The 25,256-nt window shown below is 51.8% G+C and overlaps 1 protein-coding gene across 1 annotated transcript in view; it reads right to left on the bottom strand.

Moving 5' to 3' along the window:
* Positions 1-590: 590 nt before the first annotated feature.
* The window catches only part of RND2 (Rho family GTPase 2), a 38,873-nt gene continuing 14,207 nt past the window's right edge, over positions 591-25,256 (bottom strand). The window contains exons 3-5 of the mRNA XM_090044074.1: positions 11,017-11,126; positions 5,483-5,617; positions 591-2,097 (exon numbers count right to left, since the gene is read on the bottom strand). Coding sequence (XP_089900200.1) covers positions 1,849-2,097; positions 5,483-5,617; positions 11,017-11,126 — 494 coding nt within the window. The 3' untranslated portion in view covers positions 591-1,848. The remainder of the gene's footprint in view (positions 2,098-5,482; positions 5,618-11,016; positions 11,127-25,256) is intronic.

Below are 25,256 nucleotides of genomic sequence, written 5' to 3'. Positions count from 1 at the left end.
CTGTCCTTACAGCAGGCACTAGGACTTGAAGACAACTTTGAGTGCTGGCTCTGCCACCAACTCCACTATGCTGTGTAAGCATGGGTGTTACTCCCTTCTCTGTGCTGCTTTCCTTCCCTGCAATGCAGGGCTGCTGATGCCAGCAGAAAGGATGGGCCAGTGAGCAGGGTACAGGCTTGCAACTCTGGTTCAGATCTCCACTCAGATCCAGTCTTGGAGCAACTCCCCACCCAGCTGTGCACCCTGCCAGCACTGCTGGGACCGTCTTCCTGGAAACCCTGGTCCTGTGCTGTCATGACACTGCTGCTACTGGGGTTTCCATGGAAACTGGCTGCAGTGACATGGACAGGGGCTGCTGGGAAATGGAGTCCACTGTGGGTCTGATCCAGCCTGCGGGCTGGACTTTGCTTGCCCCTGCTCTAGTCCCTGACCCAGCCTCCTGCACTTGAGTGAAGTCCTTCTCCCAGTCAAGGCAGGTGTGTAGGAGCCAAAAAGTCAGTGACTATTTCCATTTGCAGGCAGGAATAAAAGAAGGAATAGGGCCCAACATCTGCTACATTTACATAAAAGAAACAAAGCCAAGCTCTGCCCATTGTGCACTGATGTTGTTTATTAGGTTCCTGTAGCCTCCTGACACAGCTGGGCCCAGAAAATGGAACAGGTTATTCCTTAAAGTGTCTATTTGACAGAGTCTGGGTTAAGACTGTAGTCAGAGGCATTAGAAAAGGCAGTATTAGAAGCAATGAGAGGTGGTGATAGCAGGCCTTTTACAGCATGGTGAGTGGGGAGGGGAACTCCAGCCTTCCTGCTGTTGCAGTGGAGACTAGGCACAAGTTTGCTTTCTGTTTATTCAAGCCAGACACACACAGGCACCATGCAACATGACCTGGGCAGGAAATGGTTGGAGAACCAGATTTGGATAGTTACTGCAGTTTGCCTTATCAGAAACTGGGCATCTGGTGGGTACGGCTGCTCCTAGCTGGGAGCAGTCTGGTTACTAGCCTGGTAATCGGTGCAGTGACACTCCTGCATAGCACCTGCTTGTTCAAAGGAACCAAAATTTACAGGATAGAGTTACCAAAAACTGCTCTTTCCTACCCACCCTTATATCACCATTGTTGACAGAGTATTGTGTTTTGATATGACAAGCAATCTGTGTCCTCTGCCAGGGGCTGACTATCCTGATGTCGCACTGTGTTAAAGATATCCCAGAGAACCTTCCTTTCCAAGCACTTTGAGCAAGGCCACCTCCACCCCACTTTCTGTGGTGACCCTGCCAGAGCCAGTCACCTTTTAGTGGGTGCTCTGCTAGTTTGGGCCAATGCCGACTTACCTGATGCTTGTCCTCCTAAAAAGGTAATTGGAATATTTTTTTGCCCCCCTAAGTCACATACAGCCACTGGCAGTACCACCTACTTCCCAACCCTCCTTTCCAAGTGTCCCAACCTCTCCCCAATGTGCATGACAGAATATGCACACACACACTAGCATGCACATCTGTAGCTGCAGACACATGGGGGAGGCTACATGTATAGAAGAGAGGCACACACACAGACTCATGCCCCTCATTGCTTTTCCTAAATCACATACTTTCCAGCACTTGAATATTCCTTTGCCAGTGGCTCCTTTACCCCTAGCAATCAGCACAGCAACAGCTGATCCAGAAGTCTCCATGGTGGGAGTGTGACAGATGCACCCTGGTTTGCAATGAGGGCCTTTTATCTGACCTAGAGATGGAAGGAAAGGCCTTGGAGAGGCAGGTTGGCTTGAGACACCAGCACCATGCCCTAGTCTAGGCCAGTTACTGTACAAAATGAACAAACACACACATTATTTACAGCCCATTTTTCACATAATGGAGCAGCTTTTGGCTCGGTCTTTCCTGATCTCTGTGTCATTCAACAAGTCCGTCCTGCCGGGCATCTGAGAGACCCGCTTCAGTCCCCGCTTGGAGTTGCTGCGCTTCAGGTTCTTGTGCATCCTGTTGACCGAAGCCAGCGTGGTCACATGGAAAACATCACGCACGCTGTTCTCCGAGACCTTGGAGGAGCACTCGACGTAAGCCACTGCCCCGATCTGCCGCGCCAACATGCTGCCCTGAGAGCCAGGGAAGGGGGGGAAAGAAGGAAAGAGAGGTGTTAAAATGTCAGCAGTCTGATTATGGCATCCTCTCGCATCACATTAACCTCTGCCTGTGCTGGCGATGGAGCTCAGTCAGTGCAGCACAGTGGGGAGCCGTGAACACATGATGTTTATTTATCACCTCTTCAAAACGAAAGAGCGCATGAGAGTCAGATGCTAGCATGGCTGCTGGGGGAGACAGCACTGCCAGGTGCCAAAAATGCTGATGCCAGGTGCCTATTTGCTGCTCTCTCAGATGCAGGCAGAATGAGACTAATGAAAGGAAAGCAGGCCTCTTTCTAGGGATGCAGGGGGAAATGCATCTCTCTTCTCATCCCTCGGCTGTCCTTTCCCACGCCAAAAGCTTGTCAGTCATTACAACTGTGAACCTCTGAGCACAGCGCAGCCTCTTCTACCTGGAGTTACAAATGTACAGAGGTTAGACAAGACACTCCTGCTCCATGTACTAGAGCTGTGTACTTCATGGAGCTTGCACCGAGGCAGCGTGTGAACAGACCCCACAGCACCATGTCCACCCTTTATCCAGCAATGTAGGCTTAACTGCTCACACTGCAGGGACAAAACTGCTCATCCATGGGCTGGCCTGCTCTCACAGCAGAAGTCAGAGGCCCTCAGACTCCAGGGGACTGGGAAAAAGAACCGTCATTGCTAACCGTGTTTGAGGAACAGGGCATCTAAAACTACAGAGCAAGGTGGAGTCGGGAGAAAAGAGAACACTCCCAGCCATTGCCCGTTCCTCACAGGTTTTAGTCTCTTTGTCCCCAGCTACCAACTCCAGGAAGAACATTCACTCCCATGGCAGAACCATGCCCCTCTCCCCACCCACTTATCCTGGCTGCCTGTAGGGCTGCCCATCCAGGAGATCTGTTCTTGTGCTCACATGTCATCACTGCCAGGGACCACCATTCCAGCAGCTCATAGAAGCTGGGTCCAAGAGCAGGTCTTGCTGTGCAGCGAAAGCACATAGCACCTGGGTCTGACAAATAACAGGATTGTCACCTTTACTGCAGAGGTAAGCAACCAAGGCCCAGAGAGATCTGGCAACTTGCCCAACGTCATTTGGAGAGCCAGTGGCAGACAGGCACTGACCCCAGCAATCCCACGTCCCAGGCAAGCTCATTGCTCCTGACAGGCCTAGGGCAGAGGGCACCCATTCTTAACGGTATGTATAGAGACCCAGAGACCACACTGCCGTAGCGTCATGCAACCAGACATCTGTTCCTTCACATGTAAAAGCCCTGGCACAAGAAAAGGCTCTGGGAGGCTCCAATTGTCATAGGGAACTCATGCCACTGACGCCCTGGTGCAATTATCCTCCTTTGCTCAAGCACTATATCCTCTGAGCAGGCAACTGGCAACAGAACATGTGAACCATATCAATACTCCTCTCCCCTGTAAGCTGATGCTGCAGTGCTACAAACAGGGAACACATGTCAGCATACAGGGAGTAGGGACAGCGTGGTAGCACCACCAGGGATCCCAGAAGGCTCGCCATGACTGAGAAACAGCTGCTGTCAATACACACCACATCCCAGCATGAAGGAATGAAGCCTACAGTGGAGTGCAAGTGCCAAACCCCAGGCTATGTAGAGAATTGTACCAGCTTAACAACACAGGCAGGACTTTAAACCATGCAAGGCAGAGAAAGACACGCTCTTGTGTGGACACATTAAGTTCACTTCCAACCAAGCCAATTTCAGGTTAGTCTGAGTCATTTAGGAACTGGTCTGAGATGAACTGAAAGGAGTTGCTCTTGTACAGAAATGCACATCCCTTGGTTTAAATAGCATCACTTAAACCAAATAGAGTAAAAATTGATTTAACAGTTTTCAAATGAGGCTTGGCATTTTGCTGGCCCCTTTACAGGCATCAGCTGCACTGTTGGGGCTTTCATCCCAATGCAGTCACTGAGCCTGGCTGGTTTGATTGTCCCCTCTCAGTGACCGTGCCACAGCTCCCATTCTGAGCCCATTCACAGGCCCCTGCATCTCACAGAACAGACAGCAGCAACCTGGAGAGGGAATTAGGGTTTGTGCATCAGCATCACAAGGCAAGGCTACCTCCTTTCACAGATAAGATTCCTGCAGGCTCTGGGGCGATGTGCTATGCCTAGGGCATGGACTTATTGGGCGCCTATACATGTGCAGTAAGGCTGCTCTGATGTGCTGTAATTACAGTACATTGGAGCAGACTGGATTACCTGAGTCTGCTAGAGTGTGGCAAATTACTGTTCTCCAGCAGACTCCAGTGTCCGTATGCTGAAAAATGGCAGTGAGGGCACTTTAATTAAAGCTTGCTGAATGAGCTATAGTTAAAGCATCCCCACTGCCATTTTTCAGTGTGGGGACACCAATACATGTGATGCATTGGGTGCTTTAATAAAAACGGCTCTCGGAGACACTCCAATTAAAAAAAAAGTGTCCCCCTACTCTTCCCCCGCTCCAACTCCTAATGCACATATATAAAACACCCACTGAGGGGCTGATGGCACAATAGACCCAAGGGCAAGTCTTGTGCACTTCTTCCAGCCACTGGAGGCAGGCTGGCAGGTGCTGAGAAAGAGTGAATCCTAGCCCTGGTCCTCCTGGATCTTGTGCATAAGTTGCTCCATGCCAAGGTCTTTTGCTCGTGCTCAGAAACCCACAAAACCTGGCAATGCTCCAGTAGTGGCCTTCAACCTGATGGCTCTGCACCCATCATCAACAGAAGCATATGCCTGCAGCTGTCACTCCCTTGAGGCTGCTGCAGCCAAGCCAACTAAGTCCTCCCCAATGCCAGCTGCATCTGGGGAGCTGATGGAGGCCTCATCAAGACCTGGAGAAAGCCGTTCCTGCCCTAGCAGCAGCCCACCCTGGAAGTTCCCTCCCCATACCAAGCCCTTCCCCACTCCCCACCCTCCTACTTCACATGCGAGATCAAGCAGCTCCATCCTTGTCTAGGAAGGTAATTTTAGCTGCTAGCTGTGAACTAGGAAGTGACACCTGCACACAGCAGCAGTAGCAGCTCTGGGAGAGGCCCATGCAGTGAATATTCAGCGAGTGCTAAGAATATGCCAAGCTCTCCAAGGGCACAGAGGAGTGCATCCATGAGTGGGAGCCACCTGCTTGCTCCAAATCAGTCCTGTGGGCCAAGGCCAAACCAGTCTTCAGATAAGGAGGGGAGAAATAAAAGGGTCATTTCCAGTCCAGGGCTCGGGAGCCGAGCCAGCTGCCTTTGAGCAGCCCAGCTTCCTCTCACTGGTGGGGTTTGAAGCAAACATGCTGACCCTCCTTCCCCCTCTCTGTTCCCTCCCACAATCGCAAGACAAAACTGAGATTCACTCCCATGACATGGGATTCACCTGCTCATGTGTGACAGGGATGAGGCGCTGCTTGGAGAGCTCCCGCAGGGTGTTCAGATCTGTCCGCATGTCCAGCTTGCAGCCAACCAGCACAATCTTCGCATTGGGGCAGAACTCCTGGGTCTCCCCTTGCCACTGCGGGAAAGAGTACAATAGGCAGGGGCTCAGCACCAGCTTATATCACCCTCATCAAGGGCAGCTAAATGCTCCGCCCTCCCCTTGTGACAAGGGTGGAACAGGGAATATCCCCAAGTCAGCAAGAGGCATTTGCAGAATCTCAACCTTTGGGTCCAGCCCCTTCCAGGCCAGACAACACCCAACACAGGGATCAGTCACAGAGGGAGAGTCAGGGCTACAGAATGAGCATGCTCCTTCATAGTGCACAGCACCTGCCAGCTCTGCTGCTCTCTCAGAGCCAGCAACAGAACCCAGTCTCCCGTATTGCACCGTACCCAGCTCCAGCCTCAGCCCCACTACTCTTGCAGAGCTCTCATAGTTCCCCCACCCTAATCCATTAGACTCCACTGCCCTCCCACAGCCAAGTACAGAACCCAGGAGTTCTGGCTCCCAGCCTCTCCCACCCCACCTGCTCCAACTACCATAACAGTCCATGCCAGGAGGTTTTGCAGCATAACTTGCATCCCAGGGCAGGGTCAGCACAGACAGCAGCTAGGTGTGGAGCTTTGGGAACTGGCTGTTTCATCTTCTTTTATAAAACAAGAGACCCTCCAGGGCTCCATATTGGGCATCACAACCCACCGGGATGGAGTGCTGCTTTCAGCTGGCTGTCTAACTTCTCTTCATTCCTTTTCATTCTTCATCTTGGCAAATTTCCCTCAGGGCCCTGAGCAAACAGTTCTCTCTGAGTGCCTCACTTCTGCCAGGACTGTCAGCTGCTTACTCTGTGTCAGTACCAGAGGGACACAGTCTCCTTCAACAGTGCTGTGCTCCCATGGAAGGGCCCAGACTCCTGCAGGTTGCACATCAAGGTGCCATGCCACTTGCCAATCCACCTGCAAAATGCTGTTGGGAGTTCAGAAGCTTGCATACCCAGCCATCTGTGGTGACTAGCCCTCCTACCAGCACCAGTCCCACTCAGTCCCCATACTCTGAAGACAACATGGAACAGCAGCCAGGCCCATGGCCGACTTGTGTGTGGCAGGTAGGAAAGGGAGAGAAGGGTAAAAGCATCCTCACACGCTCCTTGCTGCCCTACGAGAGCCAGCACCCTCCAGCCCAAAGCACTCTCAGTCCCATGTCCAGACCTAACCCCAGGGAGAGAATGCTCAGAAACACTGAGGGTTGCTCCTCCAGGCTGACTAGTAAGGTCACTGATGGGCCAGAGGGTTACCAAACATGGGCCTGGGCAGTGCTCACCAGCACACAGTAGCCCTAAGCCCTCCTGAAGCAGTCACTGACAATCATGTTCAGAAACAGGCTCTGCTGCTCTTTTAGCATTTCCCAGCTTGGTTCCAGCCCCCTCAAGAGTGGCCAAGCCAGCATGGCCCTGGCTGACCTCCCCTGAGAATCCAGCTTTTCCACCCACGGAAGCTGGGCCCAACATCACTGGACCAATTGCAGTTCCCACCTGCAATCAGTGCTGGGGAAGGTCTGCCTGGATGTTTAATTTGGAATCAGGCTACCAGATCCTGGAGGCAGCTGGCACAGCTCTCATCCTGCCCAGGGGCAGAGCCCAGCACCCCCAGTTCTCCAGAGGGAGGAAGCAACCGGAATCTAAGTGACAAGTGGTCAGAGCCCCAAGATAAGAGAGAGTCAGGAAGATTTCATCTGGACTGGCTGAAGCTGGGTGGGCCAGAGCAGACCCTCTTCCTCACTTTGTGTTACAGCCCCCCCACCTATGTACACCCTACAAACAGCTCAGCACAGGGAGACACAGGGACAGGTGGCTTTGACCTCTGAACATACAGAAGCCCCCAGGGGGAGAAGCCTGGGAGAGCAGGTGTTAGAGGCCAAGATACCCACCACTAGAGAGGGTGCATCTTCTCTGTGCAAGGCAACAGGTGTCTGAAAAGGTGGCTAGCTTACCAGAGCACTTTATTGTTACAGGCAGTGGCAAGAATCATCATGTCCAAGAAGAGGAAGCTTTCCATTTGCCTGTTCCAGGTCCACCTTCCACACCTGCTAAGCCTAAGCTGCCAAATCTCCCACTCAGGGCCCTGTTTTGGGCTTCACTATAGAAAAACAGCCTAGTGTGCAGATCTGGGTCTTCAAAAGGCTGTCTAAGTTGAGCCTTTTTGGCTATAATGAGCTGCAGTCCCTGCACAGTAGAGAAAGGGGCCCAATTCTGCCCTAGAGTTTGCTTTAGATGCAAGGCAGAGACATGTGCCACCAATCCTGCCAGGATGAAGGCATCACCCCATGAAAGCCGAGTTTGTATCAACTGGAAAGCTGTTTGTTTGGATTCTCTCAGGTGGCTCCTTCCCCCTCACTGCTACGTGCTGTTTATATAAAACTACGATTCTATGAATCAAAAGCCAGTTCTGATTTTGCATCCTAGGCATCAGACAGGCAACGATGATAAAGACTCCCTCTGCTGAATTAGCATCTTGGCCCACGGCTGGAATAGGCAGCTTTATTCTCCTTCTTCATTTGATATCAAAAGCTAAACCCCATTTCCACTTCACTGTGCCTTAGGAATTTTCCTCACCTCTGGCAGCTGTAAACCTGTGCCAAAAGTAGTGAGGCAGCTACTCAGAGGTACTTAAGAAATCCCTTGTGATTTAGGGTTTATTTTAAGTCACCATATCAAAAAGCCATTGCCTAATAGTATTTGAAGCATCTGGGAAGGCTGCACAGGGAAAAGCTTGCGCTTAGCAGTGCAAATTCTCATATACGGAATGTCTGCGGAAACACTCACAGATAAGTCGCAGTTCTCACTAATTATGGGTGGTTTGCTGCTCATTAAGGCGCAAACAGTTTGCTCATACGGTTGTTCTGCAGAATCCAAAGCTGGGCAATGGCCACATGCAGTCTGCCACTCTCCTACTAGCCAGAGCCAAATGCAGGGAGCAACTTGGATTCCATCGCTACAACACTGACTGCAGGTCTGAAGGGGTCTTTGTCCCCCAAACCAGGGCATCCCAGCCCTAGCCTAACTTCCCAACACACCCTCCCAGCAGGATGCACTAAAACAAAAAGGTATCTAGTTCAGCTAAGCAGTTGGTAAAATCTGGGCAGGGGTGCAGGGTCAGGAACTACAGTGTGACTTATTCAGAGGCAGAACCTGACCCAGTCCTACAGCCTGGACTGACTGGCAAGGGCAACAACAGCAACTGTTTAGGTCATGGTTGTCCAATTTCAGAGGATCCCTGGGACACATACCATATGGTCATTCCCCCCCACCAGAGACCAGGGCAAGAAATGGAAGCCAGAGGAGGGAGGGGGTGGTGGTGATCACAGCAGCAGCAGCAGACCAGCACCTGGCCAGGAGCCTGTGGGCTGCGAGTTACTCACTTACTTCATGTAGCCCATCAGCCACCAGCTCAAGAGCCCTGGCTTAGGGCTCTGTCATACCTTTCACTCCCCAGACTCCCAAAGCACTCTGCCAAACAAAAGGATCTGAGCCAGCTCACCCCATCTCCCCACCCCAATACAATTCAGCAGCTATTTACCAATACCTCACAGTGGTGAGAACTCATCAGCAGGTACAGAAGGAGCTTCAGCAGGTTGCACACATTTGTCAGAGCACTGGAGTTATCCAAGACGCCCTGGGGTTGTCAGGGACCGTAAATAAAAATCAGGAGATGGATTTCACAGCCCACCAGAAAGGAGGCAGCTCCAGCAGCATGATACCCAGAAGCAGCATTCAGGGTTGTTGGGGTCAGTGCCAACCTATGAAAAGGACTTCAGCATCCTCCCTTCTGCACTGCGGATTCTCCTAGGTAGCCTTCCACCTTCATGCTGCTCAGCACTGTCAAACCAATTGGGATGCTAGCCTGAGATACCACGTCCCAGGCTGGAACATCCACCAGCTGTGCAGAATAGCTTTGCTGCGAGTACCGAATTACACTTCAAGCAATTCACAGCCGAGCAAAGGCCTGACTAGTGAGCTTAGATGTACATTCCCAAGGGCCAGCAGCAGAATCTGAGCCCCAAGGCACTGACTTGTGACCTATGCCTCCTGGCTTGGGATGATGCTAATGCACACAGGCCTGAAACCTGAGGTCACCTTTAATGGTCTCTGTCATCAGCCTGCAGTGAGCAAACCATTGCCCTCTCCACAACGCTGACATGAAAACAAGGGGGACAGAGCCAACTGACAAACACTCCTCTACAAGGAAACAGGTGCCAGGAGCCATGTCCCAACTGTATTGGCAAGAGTTCTGTGGTAGCTGGTTAATGGTCATGCTAATGGGAGCTCCAACCACAGTGCTTTCCAAGGCCATCACTAAAAGACTGCCTCACACAGACCCACATTCATATTCACACCTCAATGAAATGCACTATTCACAAAGTCTTCCACTGTGAAAAGGTCTCCCTTTCTGCTACAGTCCAGGGACAAGCTGGCTGCAGCAAGTCCTTTCATTCAGTCACACTGGCTCTGGTAACTGTCCTGCCTCTCTCCCCAGCCTTGTTCTTATCCTGCAGTCCTCATCATGGTATGTGGGTGCCTCTGGGTTGGGAACCTGTACCTCAGGAAGTCACAGTCCTGTCACTCTAGGATGTGGGGGAGCAGACACTAGACTGACAGCTTGAAGAGCTGGGCCCTGTTCCTAGCCTGCTGGGTGACCTTTCTGGACTGCTGCTACAGGGCAAAAAAGAGCCTGTTAGAGCCTAGGGCTCCAATCACTGGATGCTGCCAAGAGCCCATGCACAAGTCCAGTTTTGCCCTGGTGGAGTCAGGAAATACAAAGCAAACCACTGGCAGCCTGGCCCTGGGGAGCAGAGACCCATCACCTTCAGGAGTGATGGCAGCTTGAAGGGATGTAGCATGGAGGGGGTAGTTGCCAAACTTTTGAATTCCCCACAAGCCCAGTGTTGACTTGGCCCCAGGTGGATGGCAGACAGCTGCCTCAAAAAAGCGGAGGGGAGAGAGGCCACTACCCAGAGATACCATGAGAAAAGCTGCCCCTGCCTGCCTATAACACATGCTGCCCAAGCTCATACCAGAGGACCCCACTGCCTCATAATAGGTTTCTTTCAAGTTCTCTTTCATCACAACCCTTAACTCACTGCCTCACAGCAGAGGCTACTCCCCCCAGAGGGCTCAGGTATCAGGTAGAAAAGATCCTTTTACAGCTGTGAGGGAAAACAAAGGTGCCCAGGGATATTTGGCATGACCCCAGCAAGCAGAAAGGTGGGCAGTGCTCTGGGTTTATACCAGACCACAGCCAAGGCTGATGTGGATTCAGAGCCAAAGGTTTGCCAGTGCTGAATGCCTTACCACAAATCATGGCCTACTGCATCATCATAAGGTAGCAGTCCCTAGGGGAGCAGCAAACCCCTGGGCTCAGCCATTGCAGACTGCAGCAGAGAAGCCCCACATCACTGGTTAGCGAACACAAGACACAGACCTTCTTGAGCACGCTGTCCAGCGTCTCTGGGCGACTGATGTCAAAGCAGATGAGCACAGCATCCGAATCAGGGTAGGCCAAGGGGCGGACGTTGTCATAGTAGGCAGAGCCTGCAAAAAAGGTAAGACAGCCATCAGCAGAGGGTTGGAAAGATACCCAGTGATGCCAAAATGAGGCTGGCAAGGTGTTTCTGGCCTGGGGCAAAGCCCGTAGCCTGTTAGCTCTGCCAGATGCCCATAGGAACTGGAAATGGCATCACTGTGATGTCGATCTAGTTAGAAGCTGCTCCACAGTCCAGCACCCAACCAGTGTCACATTCACCCCACCCCGTCTCTGGAGGACCAGCTAGATTTCACCCTCAAAATAGCCTGTGCTGCTAAACCTGCTCTTTGCGCTCCTGGTTTGCCCCTCCCCAGCAAGACCTGGTTTATGCTGAAGGAAGAGGCAATGATCTTTACTGCACACAGAGCCTTCAATCCTTCCTGGGTTTCAGAAGCAGGGTGAGGGGTGCTATACACTCCACTTGCAGAGCTGTGCCTGCATCTGTAGCTTAAGACATGGAGGCACAAGTTAATGAAGCTCCATATGCCCCTAAATCACAGCAAGCTCTGCAAAGATGTTCATTTACAGACACCAGGATCACATGCTGATCTGGCAGCCCCCCACCCACCTTTTAGCAAGTCTGCCACTCCCAGATGAACTCTCCACTGTCCTGTTCAGCAGAGCTCATGCACAGCACTCCAGGGTCCCAAACAAGCCAAAAATAAGGGGTGCATAGAGAAACAGATGCTCCTGTACCACCCCAAGCTTTCCTAGAGCTCTGCCAGAGCCCAGTGTCTTGCACCCCCAACACCATCCCTCATGCTTCTGCATCAGAGAGAACTCCCCAGGGCTGAGCAGCTTTACACAGCACAAGCAAATCTACTTTCCTGAAGATCTCTGGATGCCATCATTCACGCGCCGGTGCTAGCTCCCTGGGGCAGCATGTACACAGGTACACACAAGATAAATACCTACCACATACTAGCCCCCAACCAGAAGAGATGACAGGCTAGCCCAAAAATCCTCTCTCCAGTCATGCGTGAAGGGAGATATACAGGGAGTTCCAGCCACTGAGCTGTGGGATAGACCTAGAGACAGCAGTAGCAGCAACAGCAGCAATGCTACAGGGAAGGAGCTGAAACTATACTAGGAGATCCCCTCCAGCAGTGCCTCAGAGCCACCCATAACATCCTAAAGCAGACACACACACCCACTTTAGCCCAGGATGAGGGAACTTAGGGGCCAAGCTCCCTGGCGGCGATGCTCTATTGAAGTCAGAGTTAAAGCCTCCGAAAATTTGCCCCACTGGACTTAGGTGTGGAAGTCAAAAGCTTTGGTCGTGGTGTCCTTAGATTTAACCCCAAACTTCTTTCAGTGAAGGAAAATTGGGCAAGCTTGTGCTCCTTCCTCCCTGGCAAGTATCTGGCAGCAAGAGGGAAGGATGCTGTGCTCTTGGTACATGCTAGCCCAACAGGGTGAGGAAGTGCCTGGAGAGCCTGTGAGTAAGCCACAGTGACTCACATATTCAAAAATGTCCCCAATTATTTGTCAAGCAATTACTGTTGTGCTAATGGCTGGAAGGCATAGCCAAGAGAAGATGGGGAGTGGGAGACAGAAGCTGCACTGGCTGCTTTAGCTGTGTGGGCTTTAAATGCAGCATACAAACACTCTCACTGATGTGACACCTCAGCTAGACTTAAATAGCTGTAACACTTGCACACATACCTCTCCTCTCATGTGGTGAAACTGGCCCTTAAGGGGTGAGAGAAGTTAAGACCTGTGGGGGTAAAAGGGGGGGGGGAGAAAAAAAAAAATGCCCTGTGCTCTGGATTTATGTTGGGGAAAAAAAAAAAAAGTCAGATCTCCATTTTTTGTACATAAAAGATGCGTCAGCATTCAGAGAACAGGTCATAAAATTAGAGGGGTATGATTCTGTATTCTGCCCGATTTCTCCATGAGCTGGCATGATGCCCACAGTCTGAATCCTGCACTGTTATGAGCACACACTACCTTTAATGCAAATCTCAGGCATTAAAGTCACTGTCCCATAATGTTTTTATATGAAGCGCATTGTGTGTGTGATTGTAAATGCCTCAGTAAACAGTAATGGAGCAATCAGCTTACTGCTACTTAAAAACACTATTTCAGTTTTATATTTGGCTTTATGATGGCTTAAACTTCCTGGAGGGATGAGAAACAGATGTTTATTTATGAAAGGGGGAAGCAGAGACACTGCAGCCCTTGTTCAATTCACATATTTTTTGCCTTTTTGACCGAAAGAAATCGCCTATCCCAGGGGTGAGGAAACAGGACGTGCTTCCTGGTGATGGCCCCTTGGGAATGCTCTGGGCCACTGCTTTCCCACCCTGCGGGAGGGAGCCAGAGCACCCAGCCCTGCTGTCAAATGGCTCCTTGATAGGGCTGAGTGCCTAATGAATTATGGATGATGACAGTTTACATTTCCGGAAGGGCAAGGATCTGCTTTAACAGTGCATGCAAGGAGAATAGGCTAATTCTCTGCAGGAGTTTCTGTCAGGGGAATCCTTGTTTGCCTCCTATGCCAGCAGCTAAGAGAGTAAATCTGCAATACAGGGCTAGAATGTAGGCCTCTGGGCAGCCCTGCTAGAGCATCATGCCAATAGCATGCAAGGTGCTTGACAGACAAAGGAGGCAAAGTCCCTGCATCAACCTGCTTCCAACTGAAACACCCCTCTTCGCAACGGAGAGGGGCTAAAATGAGACCAAAGCAGCAGGAATGATCCCACTGGCAGAGCCTGCATCTCCCTGGAGCCCAAACCTGACCAAAATCTTCCAATTCCTGAAAGCCATTTCTTGCGTCAGCACCAGAGGGAGGACATCCTCTCCCCTGTCCCAGATGGTCAACTGCAAGATAAGACAGGCAGCCTACTGGTGCCATCACAACTCTAAAGATGACCAGAGGGGAATAAAGGAACCCTGGCCAGGGACGCATCCCTTCTGACTACAGAGAACAGGGCCCTGCCTCAGCACCAACACTGATGTGACCCCCAAAGGAGCTGTACATGGAGGCCATCTGCTTGTAGGTGGTCCTTGGTATGATAGAGCTTCTCGTGAGGCCATGGGCTGCATGTCAGAAATCCAGAGCCTAGAGAAGCTGGCAGGTCCAGGGTCCAAGAGTGCAGTTTCTCAAGCTACCATGTCAGCAAGAGCCAGAAAGCTGGGCAAGGAGCCAGGTGGGTACTGCAGCCCATCTTAGTGTCCTGCCCTAGGCGGGTCTGCAAACCCAGTACTAAAATTGTAGCTCCCTTCAGCCCCCTTATGCTCTGCCTTAAGCAAACAATGAGGGTGTGAATATTAAAGGCTAGGAAGGGCCTACACATTACATGCCACACCCAAAAAATCCCTACAAGAATCTAATGCCTACACAGAGCTAAACCCTCTTTCACCTTCACCTGCTTAAGTGGTATTTACATCCCTGGGTAGCTGCAGTTTTTGGCCCTCGCATAGTTTGCATTTCTGTCTGCATTAGTATAGATCTGTTTGCCCTATGCCTCCCTTCTGCATGTGCTCACTCTAGCCACATAAGCTCCAGGGTGGAACAGGATCACCTGGATGCACATGAAGGTAACGGTAGACACATCCCAAAATATTAGTCGCAGAAGACCCACAAGCTTGCGGGGGTGGGGGGGAGAACCTCCCACCATTTAGCGATTACATTTACCCAAGGAGAAGGAGACCTGGGTTCTAGTTTCACTTCACCCAGAGAGGGTTTTTAAACTTGCCTCTCTCCGACTTCCCAGAACAGCCACAGGCTGCCCAGAGCACCCTCTAACCTTCTCTTGAAGCTTACCCACTAGGCACCCAGAAAAGGGAAGATGTGGGGCTAGGAAGAAGCAAATAAACCAAAAAGAACATGTTTCAGCGAGATGGTCCTGGCCAATGGGAAAGAAACTTCTCTTCTGAAGGGGCAGCCATAGCAGTACTTGTTATCCAATGAATATTAAATACGAAGAGCTAACAATCTTTTGGAGACAGGCCAGAACCCAAGGCCCCTGCCTTTCCAGAGTAGACATCTTGCTGCCTTGACTGTCTCCCCCTGACGACACACAGACTCACCCACTGGACAGCCAGGAGGCCCAACTTCAAATGGCAGCCTGGAAGGTGCTCTGGGCAGTACCCAGGCTACAGGTTGGTGGCTACAGCACTTTGCTGAAAGGAGTGAGAAATGCAAGTTGAAACGCCCTCTGCACGAAGGAGGGCCTAGAATGTGGGTCTACTGCTCTTTGGGCCAGTGCCCAAATTACTTACCTACTGGGCTAAAACAGGAAATGATCCTCTTCAGTTTTATTCCTGGCAGTTTTGCATGCCCCCATGCGATCCTATTCTGCCACAGAAATAGAATCTGAACGGTGTTCCTGCAGTTTTTGGCACTTACCCAGCTATACAAATGCCATTTAGGCACCTGTAGGTAAAGCCCTTAATACATCGCCCCTACAGTGAGGCCTGGCAAAAAGAAGACATGGGGAGGTGAGGAGAGGACAGTGGAAAGGAAGCAGTCCCCGCCACCCTCACAGCACTTGCTTTAGTCTCAGACACCATCCGTTCCCTAAAGACACAAAAACCTGAGGGGGCTCTGCTTCTAGGAGCCCAACTCTGCATGACGTGACCCCCATTTTCAGAAGCACTGAGCACCCGTAAGTCTGCTGTGGTCACTATGATGTGTCAGAAATCAGGTTCAGTTTGGTTCAGCAAAGTCCCTTGCTCAAAGAGGGATGCTACTGCCAGTCTCCTGGAGATGGAGCTCCCTGATGGTTCCATCAGCTCTCACCAAGAGTCACCAGGGACACTAGTCCCTGTATAGACAACTTCCCAATTAACCAGGCAAGCCAGGAGGAGAAGCAACCAGAACCCAGAGCAGAAGGAAGTGGCCCAAATCCTCCCCACTGCCACAAACCTCAATGTACCCAGCCAGCTCCTGCCCCAAGGATGCCTGGTGGGAAAGTCACCCATTACTCACAGAAAGCAGCTGTTTCCTGCATCAGCAATGGGTTCCTTGGGACAGGAGGAGGAAGCCTGGCACATTAGGAAATCAGCTTAAACCTCATGATCACTGCCACAAAGATCAGGAAAGTCCTGGTCTGGCTTTGGGCTGAAACTGCTTTTGTACAAGCGGCAGACTTGGCATCAGCAACAGCCCCCACCCCCATGGCACAGTGAGGTGACCCAGTTCCCACTGAATCCGGCACTGCTGGTGAAAGGGACTCGGAGCCCAGACTTCTCAAGACAGCCATTTTTCAGGCCCCCTGCCCAGTGCCAGTAAGCAGCTTGACCTCTGGCACAATCAAGACAGTGATGCACATGATGGCTGGACCCTTCCTGCAAGGAAACCAGTCCCCCCTAAGGGATATGGATAGATTATTTATAAGCCTCTGGCACCCTGTGGGGGCAGGCCTGTGCCCACTACAAGCAAGAGTCTGCACCATTCCTCCCTTCCCGTCCCTGCTGAGATGAGAGTGCCCCTTACACACACCTCACACTTTTTGGTTCCCACAGTTTATGTAAAGATTTCTAGATGAAGGCATTACCTCCCAATCTGGGCAACTTCCCTTCTGGGAAGGAGACCTAGGTTCCTCTGAGCAAAGACACTGCTACAACCAACTGTATCATAGCAACCTGCTGCTTCCCTTGGTGAGTCATGCAAGCAATGGGGGGGCAGAGCTAACAGCACTCCTCAGTTCACTCCGCACGATCTGAATGTGGCAAGCTGCATGGCCCCTCCCCACCCCCAATCAAGCTCTACAAGCACACTCTTACTTGCGTAGACCCTGCCAGCACAGACATCAGCAGTCTGACGGAAGGAGACGAAACAAGGCAACTTCAGGTCAAGAGCTTCACTTTCTTAATGAGAACAAAATTGCCTTTACACTCATTAAACTGCTACTCCTACCTCCCAGAACTGGAAGAGTCACTGAAAGACTTGAGATGGATCTGGCATGACCTACTAGTACAGCTACCCCCAGACCTCCAGAGTCCGGCACAGCTAGCTACAGGCTAGACTGGGGGCAGTGCTCCTCTTAGCCCCATACCAATCCAGCACTTCTGCTTTCCAGCTCATGAGGGAGACTCTTTGGTCTCAGAGAATTCCCCTGGGTATTGTTTTAACTTCTGCATCTACTGCATTGTCTTCAGATTTGGCAAGGATAATTAGAGGCCAACGTCCCCTGTAATGGTGACTCCAAATCTACTTTTATTGACTCACTTAACATTTGATACCTGCTGCTGCAGTTCAGTGGTAGAACCCTTGTGCACCATGTGGCAGACCTGGGTTTGATTCCCAGATGTGTATATAACTATAGCCAACAAGGCACTGAATCATAGAAATTAAAGGGCTGGAATGGACCTTGAAAGATCATTAAGTCCAACCCCCCTGCTCTAGGCAGGAATACTGCCAAGATCAAATGATTCCAGCAAAAGTCCCATCTCCTTTTGAAGACTCCCAAGGTTGGGGACTGCACCATCTCCTTGGGAAGTCAATTCCAGATTCTGGTCATCCTTACCATAAAGAAGTTCTTCTTTACATCCAGATTGTTAGAGGTTGGTTTCAGTTTATGGCCATTGCTCCTTGTCCTCCCCTAGGGCACCTTAGTAAACAGTTTTTCTCCCAGCTCCTGACATTCACCACTTACATACCACCAAGTCCCCCCTCAGTCTCCTCTTCCCTGGGCTGAACATCCGTAGATCCTCATAAAGTTTTTCTTTCCTCATAAGGCTTATTCTCCAGGCCCTCAATCATTCTTGTGGCCCTTCACTGGACCCTTTCAAAATTGTCCACATCTTCTTTGAAGTGTAGTTGCCCAGAACTGGACACCTGAACTTGGGATCCAATGGCCAGACTGTCGCCTCAATGGCCTAAAAGGGCAGATGGAAGGTCTGGGCTACCTCCACTCCTCCATATTCCTGCTTAGGTGTATATATTGAAGACCCTGGTGACCTCTTGTGAATACACCATGATCTGGAAAGATCAGCGGTTGCCATCTAACATTTGATACCTTCCAAATTTTCCAGCAGTACATCATGGAGACTTATCTAGCAGCAAAGAGTCAACCTCCCAAAAACAAACAGAAAAAAGCCACCACCATTGCTATCTGAACTTCAGAGGGTGATACAGAAGAAAAGAGCTCTGCTCTGTGGACACTGGAGTCAGGAGTAGACTGGCCAAGTTCGCTGATGACACCAAACTTTGGGGCAAAGCATCCACGCCAGAAGATAGGTGGGTGATCCAGGCTGACCTGGACAAGCTCAGCAAATGGGCAGATGAGAAACCTGATGGTGTTTAACACCGAAAAATGCAAGATTCTCCACCTTGGGAGGAAAAACCTGCAGCACCCTTATAGGCTCGGCAGTGCTACGTTGGATAGCACTACAGAAGAAAGAGACTTGGGGGTCATCATTGATCACAAGATGAACATGAGCCTGCAATGCGATGCTGCAGCTAGTAAAGCAACCAAAATGCTGGCTTGCATCCATAGATGCTTCTCGAGCAAATCCCGGGACGTCATTCTCCCCTTGTACTCGGCCTTGGTGAGGCCGCAGCTGGAGTACTGCGTCCAGTTTTGGGCTCCACAATTCAAAAAGGATGTGGAGAAGCTTGAGAGAGTCCAGAGGAGAGCCACGCGCATGATCAGCGGTCAGGAAAACAGATCTTACGATGACAGGCTGAGAGCCACGGGACTCTTTAGCCTGGAAAAGCGCAGGCTCAGGGGTGATCTGATGGCCACCTATAAGTTTATCAGGGGTGACCACCAGGATCTGGGGGAACGTCTGTTCACCAGAGAGCCCCAAGGGATGACGAGGTCAAACGGTCAAACTCCTGCAAGACCGCTTCAGGCTGAACATAAGGAAGAATTTCTTTACTGTCCGAGCCCCCAAGGGCTGGAACAGTCTGCCATCGGAGCTGGTTCAAGCACCTACATTGAACACCCTCAAGAGTAAATTGGATGCTTATCTTGCTGGGATCCTATGAGCCCAGCTGACTTCTTGCCCTTTGGGCAGGGGGCTGGACTCGATCTCCCGAGGTCCCTTCCAGCCCTGATGTCTATGAAATCCCTTCCCAACTGGCAGCCCCATTACCTGGATGAGATACAGCAACCATTGTATTCACCTGATGGGCAAGGGACTGGAATGGGCTGTTGCACTTAAACCAAACACAGAATTAAGCTTCCTTTGCTGCTTACTACCCGTTTCGAAAGACAGCATGACTCCAAATATGGGCACCTTCCATCCCAAAGCAGCACATCCTGAACTAAGAAAAGGAATACTGAGGAAGAGCCACTGATCCCCGCACACCTCTGACCAGCTCCAGCTGATACAGTAGCAGGAGCTGCCAAGGCCTGAAGGCTTTTAGCATCATGTACAGCCCAGAAAAAAGTCATTACGTACACATCCTATAAAGCCCAAAGATGCTGCAGTGCATCCTGCAGCTCCAGCCAACATCCTTCACAGGGCCAAGGCAAATCTGTCCAGCACTCTGAAGTGCTGAATTGTGGGTAAAGTGTATTTTGAGCTCTCTCTCTCTCGTTACAGCAGCGTAAGGGGTAAGAAGTAGTAGCGTAACTAGGAGCAAGCACATGGGCAGCTGAAGAATTTAAAAAAGGCATGTACATGGTGAAGTGCATCACCACATAAACACAACATGTTTTTCTCTAGTTACAAAGAAACTAGATACTTTACTAATATGCTACAGGGCTAGGGGTGGCTGTATTATTCAGTTTAAGATAGAAGCAAAAACAAGCATAAACTCATTAGAATGAGTTAAAAACAATTTGCAAGACTGTGAAATGGGAGCTTCATTATCAGGAGCAGCCCAAAGACAGCAGAATTGCAGAACAAAGGACTGCTTGATTAGTGGAGCATCAAGACCATTGAAGAGAAGAGAGGGTTGTTAACTCCTGTGGAATAAAGAGTTCAGAAGGGAATCAAGTAAACTATAAAGAGTCATGAAGTAAATGGACTGCCTCAGCACTGCTTGACTAGAAATGCCGCTGCCAGGCAGTTGGTTTTAAACTTTGGGTGGAGCAGGAATCAACAGGGGGTGCAATGTGCCAGCATACCCCATCTAGGTACAGCCCTGGGCAGGTGAGTGGGGCACCAGTGTGGTGGTCTGCAGGGAGCCTGCATGGGAGAAACTTCTGCACCTAGAAGCAAGGAGTTTATCCTGCAGCTGCAGCAGCCCTAGCTCACATGTCGCTATCAAAGTACAAGCTCCTACCCTGACAGGTACTCTGCCCCCTGCCAGCACTGAACTACACCTCTGGTCATGAATTTGTAGAAACTGCTTGGAACAGAGGCGAATAATAATTTTGGCTGGAGGGCCGCTTAAAGAGTTTGGGTGAGCTATGGAGGGCTGCAGTGGTAGCCCCACCCCTTGATCACTGTCTTGGGACTGGAAGTCCCAGCCCCTGATTTTTGCCACCAGAAGTCCTTCCCCATATCCCTGGAATTACTCCTCTGGGCAGGGGGAAGGCATTTTGGAACCAGAAAAAAAAGACAAATTTTACAGTATAAAATTAAAATACCTTTGACTTTATTTCAAAAAAATATTTTTGTCTGGATTTATCTATGTTTGCCTAGTGCAGGGGTAGGCAATGTTTTTTTGACTGGAGTGCCAAAAAACCCACAATGCCTACCTTGGAAGGTGCTGGAGTGCCGGCATGCCACAAAAACAGGTTCCGGGTAGCTGCTGATAGCCATGGAGCCTGGGCTGCTTGCAGCAGGGCTTCCATCCTCCCAGCTGGCTGCTGGGAACAGCCCAGGCTCCATGGCTGGGAGGCTGCAAAGAACTGCTGCCTCCCTGCCCTGGCTGTCTCCCAGCCCTGGGCTCTGGGAAGACAGCAGGTGCCAGCACTACACCCACTGGGGCCGAGGCTGTGGAGCCAGGGCCACCCAGCAGCGTGGACCCAGGCAACAGGGGCCGCAGACAACAGGGGACTGGGGCTGGAGCCTGGCTGTGGGCAGCATGGAGCTCCAGCTGGAGCTGGGGACAGGGCCTGCTGAAAGCACCAGGCTGGGCCCCACAGCAGCATGGGCTGGGGCTACACCCGGGCTGTCACTAGCGCCAGGATGGGGCCAGTGGCAGCACTCGGCCAAGGCCAGGACCGTGCACGGACATGGGCCTGTGGTGGTGGTGGTGGTGCCAGCCGGTGCTGGGCCCGTGCAGGGGCCCACCATCCACACGTGGTCAGGGCCTTCGGCAGCCCCAGGATGGGGCTGGGTCCCGCACAGGTTCGTGGGGCCCAGCCCCGGCTCCATCCCGACGCTGCCGGCGGCCGACCTGGTAGTAGCACTGTCCTGGGACCTGTGCCGGTGGAGAGGGCTGGGGCCAGGCCTGCAAGTAGCAGCATGTGGCTGGGGCCAGGACTGTCAGCAGCACTGGGATGGGGCTGGGGCCTGTACAGGTCCACAGCCCCAGCCCAGCAGTGGCTGGGACAGGCGGCGGTGGTGGTGCTGGCCGGGGCCATCTGCAGCATCAACATGGGGCTGGGGCCCATGCACGTCCACAGGCCCTGGCCCTGGCCTCTTCCCAGTGCTGCAGATGGCCCCAGCTCAGCAGCAGCACTGGGCTGGGACAGGTGGTGGAGGTGCGGGGCAGGGCCTGACCCACCAGCAACACATGGCTGGGGGCAGGCCTGCCCTCAGCACCAGGATGCCCCCCACCCTCATCCCGGCACTGCCAGTGGCCCTGGCCCACTGGCAGCACCAAGATGGGGCAGGCAGCAGCAGTGCCAGCCGGGGCAGGGGCTGGCGCAGGTGCACGGGCCTGGGCCCCGGCCTCATCCCACTGTTGCCGACAGCCCTGGCCCAGTGGCTGCGGTGGTGCCGGCCAGGTCTGCCAGCAGCATGTGGCTGGGACTGTCTATAGCGCCAGGATGGGACCAGGACCCATGCAGGTCCACAGCCTTGGCCCCATCCCAATGCTGCTGACACCCCCGGCCCGGTGCTAGCACTGGGCTGGGGGCCGCAGCGGCAATGGTGCTGACTGAGGCTGGCCCACTGGCAGCATGTTGCCCAGCCTGGGGATGGGGCCTGCGGTGGCAGTGGTGCCAGCTGGGGCCTGCCGGCCAACAGCACAGGGTTGGGGCCAGGGCCATCAGGGCGGGGATGGTCCCCGATCGGGGCTGGGGCCGGGCTAGAGTTGGGACCAGGGGCTCTTACCTGGCTGGGTAGTATTCTGGGGCTGGGGTCAGCAGCAGCACCACAAGGCTGTTCCTGGGCAGCCATGTGCTGCTCAAATCTGGGCATGCCTCTTCCCACCCCTTGGAGCAGGAAGCAGCCTGCGTGTCAATAAAAAACCATGCCGCGTGCCATGTTTGGCACACGTGCCATAGGTTGCCAACCCCTGGCCTAGTGCATATAGAAGTGACTGCAGAATAGCTCACAAATAAAGTCTTGCTCTTGTAGTGTGTGTATGCATGCGGCAGTTGTGGGCAGGATGCAAGTGTGGGGACCACCCTCATATACCTCCCTCCCTGGGGCACAGCTTCTGCTGCTGGCCAGAGCAGCAACAGGAGGTGGGCCCTCAGGATGCTCATAGCCCATGCAGGCACTACCACCTGACAGTACATGGTTTCAGCCAGTTCTAGGAACTGCATGGGGCAGCAAGGAGCAAAGCCAGGCTGGCCCGCCTCTTACTTCATGGGACTCATATGCAGCTCCTGGGACTGGTGCACTACCGGGGGAAGAAGCCTTGCGTGATGGAACGAGCTGCCTGGCCCTGCTCCCTGCCACCACATGTATATCATGGGACTCCATCAGAAGTGGGAGGGAGCCCTGCTCCCTTCTTTCTAGAGGAGTCCTGTGAATTGCATGTGGTGACAGGGAGCAGGGCCAGGAAGCCAGGTCCATCTCACGGTGCTTCCCCCCCACCCCACCCCGGTGGCATGCAGGTGCTAGGACCTGTACATGAGACCCATGCAATAAGAGGCAGCCCAGCTTGGCTCCTCTCCTTGCCAACCTTTTTGCAACTCCCATAACTGGCTGGAGCCGCATACTGCTGGGCGGCTACAGAACGAGTGCTGCAGCACGGACATGAGGTGGAGCTGCTGGAGGCTGAGGAAGCAGAGCAGGTTCCCTGGCAGCTGCGGCAGTGGCAGCAGCAGTCCTGCCTAGAACCTGCTCATGCTGGCCAAGGCCAGGGCACTGCCAAACAGGAGGGTAAGAGTGAAGTACATAGGCTGGGAAGGGTACAATTAAATTGATGCACACCTATAGACGAAATGAAGTTGCCTGGTGGGCCAGATCTGGCCCGCAGGCTGTATTTTTCCCCACCCCAGGCTTAGAAGACTTGATTCCAGACTCCTAGCAGACAGCCAAATATCTGGGCACCCTCCGTCTTGTGCAAAGAGGTGGACGTTGCAGAAATGTCACCAACATGCATTAGTCCCATTCCTATTCCCCTTCCTCCCATTGTTCAGAAGGCCCTGGCTCCTTCTCAGAACTGAAGCATTGGGCTCACTTTCCACCATCATTCCCAGAATGCTGGACTCAGATCCCACCTCCAGTTGGGCCAGAATCATAGCACTAAACAGTAACCCCTGCAGTCCCCCAAACACTACAGGTCTTTTGCACTTTACGGGCATTAATGTACAAGGCAGCTGTCACCAGGAAGGAGGGACAAAGCTACTGCATTAGGCAAGTGAATGTGGGCTGCACTTACCACTTCAGTTTCCAAACTAAAGCCAGCACCATCTATTTGTTTGATACAGAAAGTCAATGAGAGATGCATGGGACTTCAAGATGCAGGGCCCCATCTACCTACAAGTTGCATGAATTATGTGTGCATGAAGAATGTGTGATGTTGTACTAAAGAGATATGAATGTGAATGTGTATGGAGAGGAAGAAGAGAAACATTACGCCAGCTTAAGCCTGGCTTTCTTGGGGTGAATTCAACACCACATAAAATGATACAAAAATAGGGCTAGAAGGAACATCTAGCAATACAGTAACCCAACCCTCTCCTCATGGCAACCTTTTTGCATTTATATAACCTGCCATTAAAGACTTCTGACAACTGAGATTTCACAACCCCTTTGTTGAATATTTTCTACTGCTTAAATCACCCTCCCAGTATCTAACCTAAATCTCCCCTGTTGCAATTTAAGCCCATTATTCCTGCATCCTGTACAGGGAAAAACAATTGATCACCATTTTCCTTGTTTATTTGAAGTGTGTTACCAGACTCCACCTCTGCCTTTTCTCCTCTAATGAATCCAATTGCTCCAGTTTTTCCTTGTGTATGTTCAAGAGAGAGGATTTATTTCTACAAGCATCTGCCAGATTCAAAGGTGTTGACTCCAACACACACCTCTCAGCAACAGACGCCCAGGCTGAAGAGAGCCCTCAGGGCTTTGGAGATGGACAACAACACAAGAGCACAACTCAGTTTGGGGGCCATGGAGAGCATGGGATCATGTGGTACCCTGGCCACTGCTGTTTTAGCATTCTGAACACCACATTTCCCAACTTGATACTGCATGAAGTGCTGGCTGAGTTTAATTATGTTTGTGATTAATCCTCCCTCCAGCCTGGCAAGTGATGGAGGTGGTAATAATAATATATTTGTACTGAGCCTCAGCCTGAAGGGTCCCAATACACTTTACAAATTACTGTACCCAGTCCATAACAGCACATAGCCATGCTACCCAGCTGGTGAGGTCACACAGCTAAGGCGGCTAGAACTCAGGACAAGTAGTCTGGTGGTTCAAGAACCAGCCTGGATCTTGGAAGACCCTAGGCTAATGTCTTTTCTCTGCCACACTTCCTCTGTGACCTTATATCACTTAATCCCTCAGCTCCTCCAGTAATGCAAAGGTTTATAATAACTTCGCCCTAGTCTTTCCATGGGGGCATACAGGTAAGTACAGTAAAAAAAAAAAGAAAAAAAAAATTAAAAGTGCTTGGAGATGAAGAATACGAGAGGGGAGGGTGAGAAGTTTCTAAGGACAGAGCATGCCCAGGTGGCACTGCAGGGGATCCAGGATGGCAGAAGGACCCTAGCCACAGTGAGAGCTGGAAGGAAGCCTGCACTACCCCTCAGCCCATGCTTGTTAAAGAAGCTGCATTTGATTTTTTGTTATCGCATCCCAAGACAGCACCCCTCCCCAAAAACACAAGGCCTCTCAACACCAGAGCATTAGTCAGAAGGAAGAACCTTCACTTTCTA

Source organism: Crocodylus siamensis, chromosome 4 (assembly GCF_052110815.1).
Source record: "Crocodylus siamensis isolate JL-2025a chromosome 4, ASM5211081v1, whole genome shotgun sequence".
Taxonomy (NCBI): domain Eukaryota; kingdom Metazoa; phylum Chordata; order Crocodylia; family Crocodylidae; genus Crocodylus; species Crocodylus siamensis.
The sequence above is the reverse complement of the archived record's forward strand: the minus strand, read 5'-3'. Positions and strand labels throughout refer to the sequence as shown.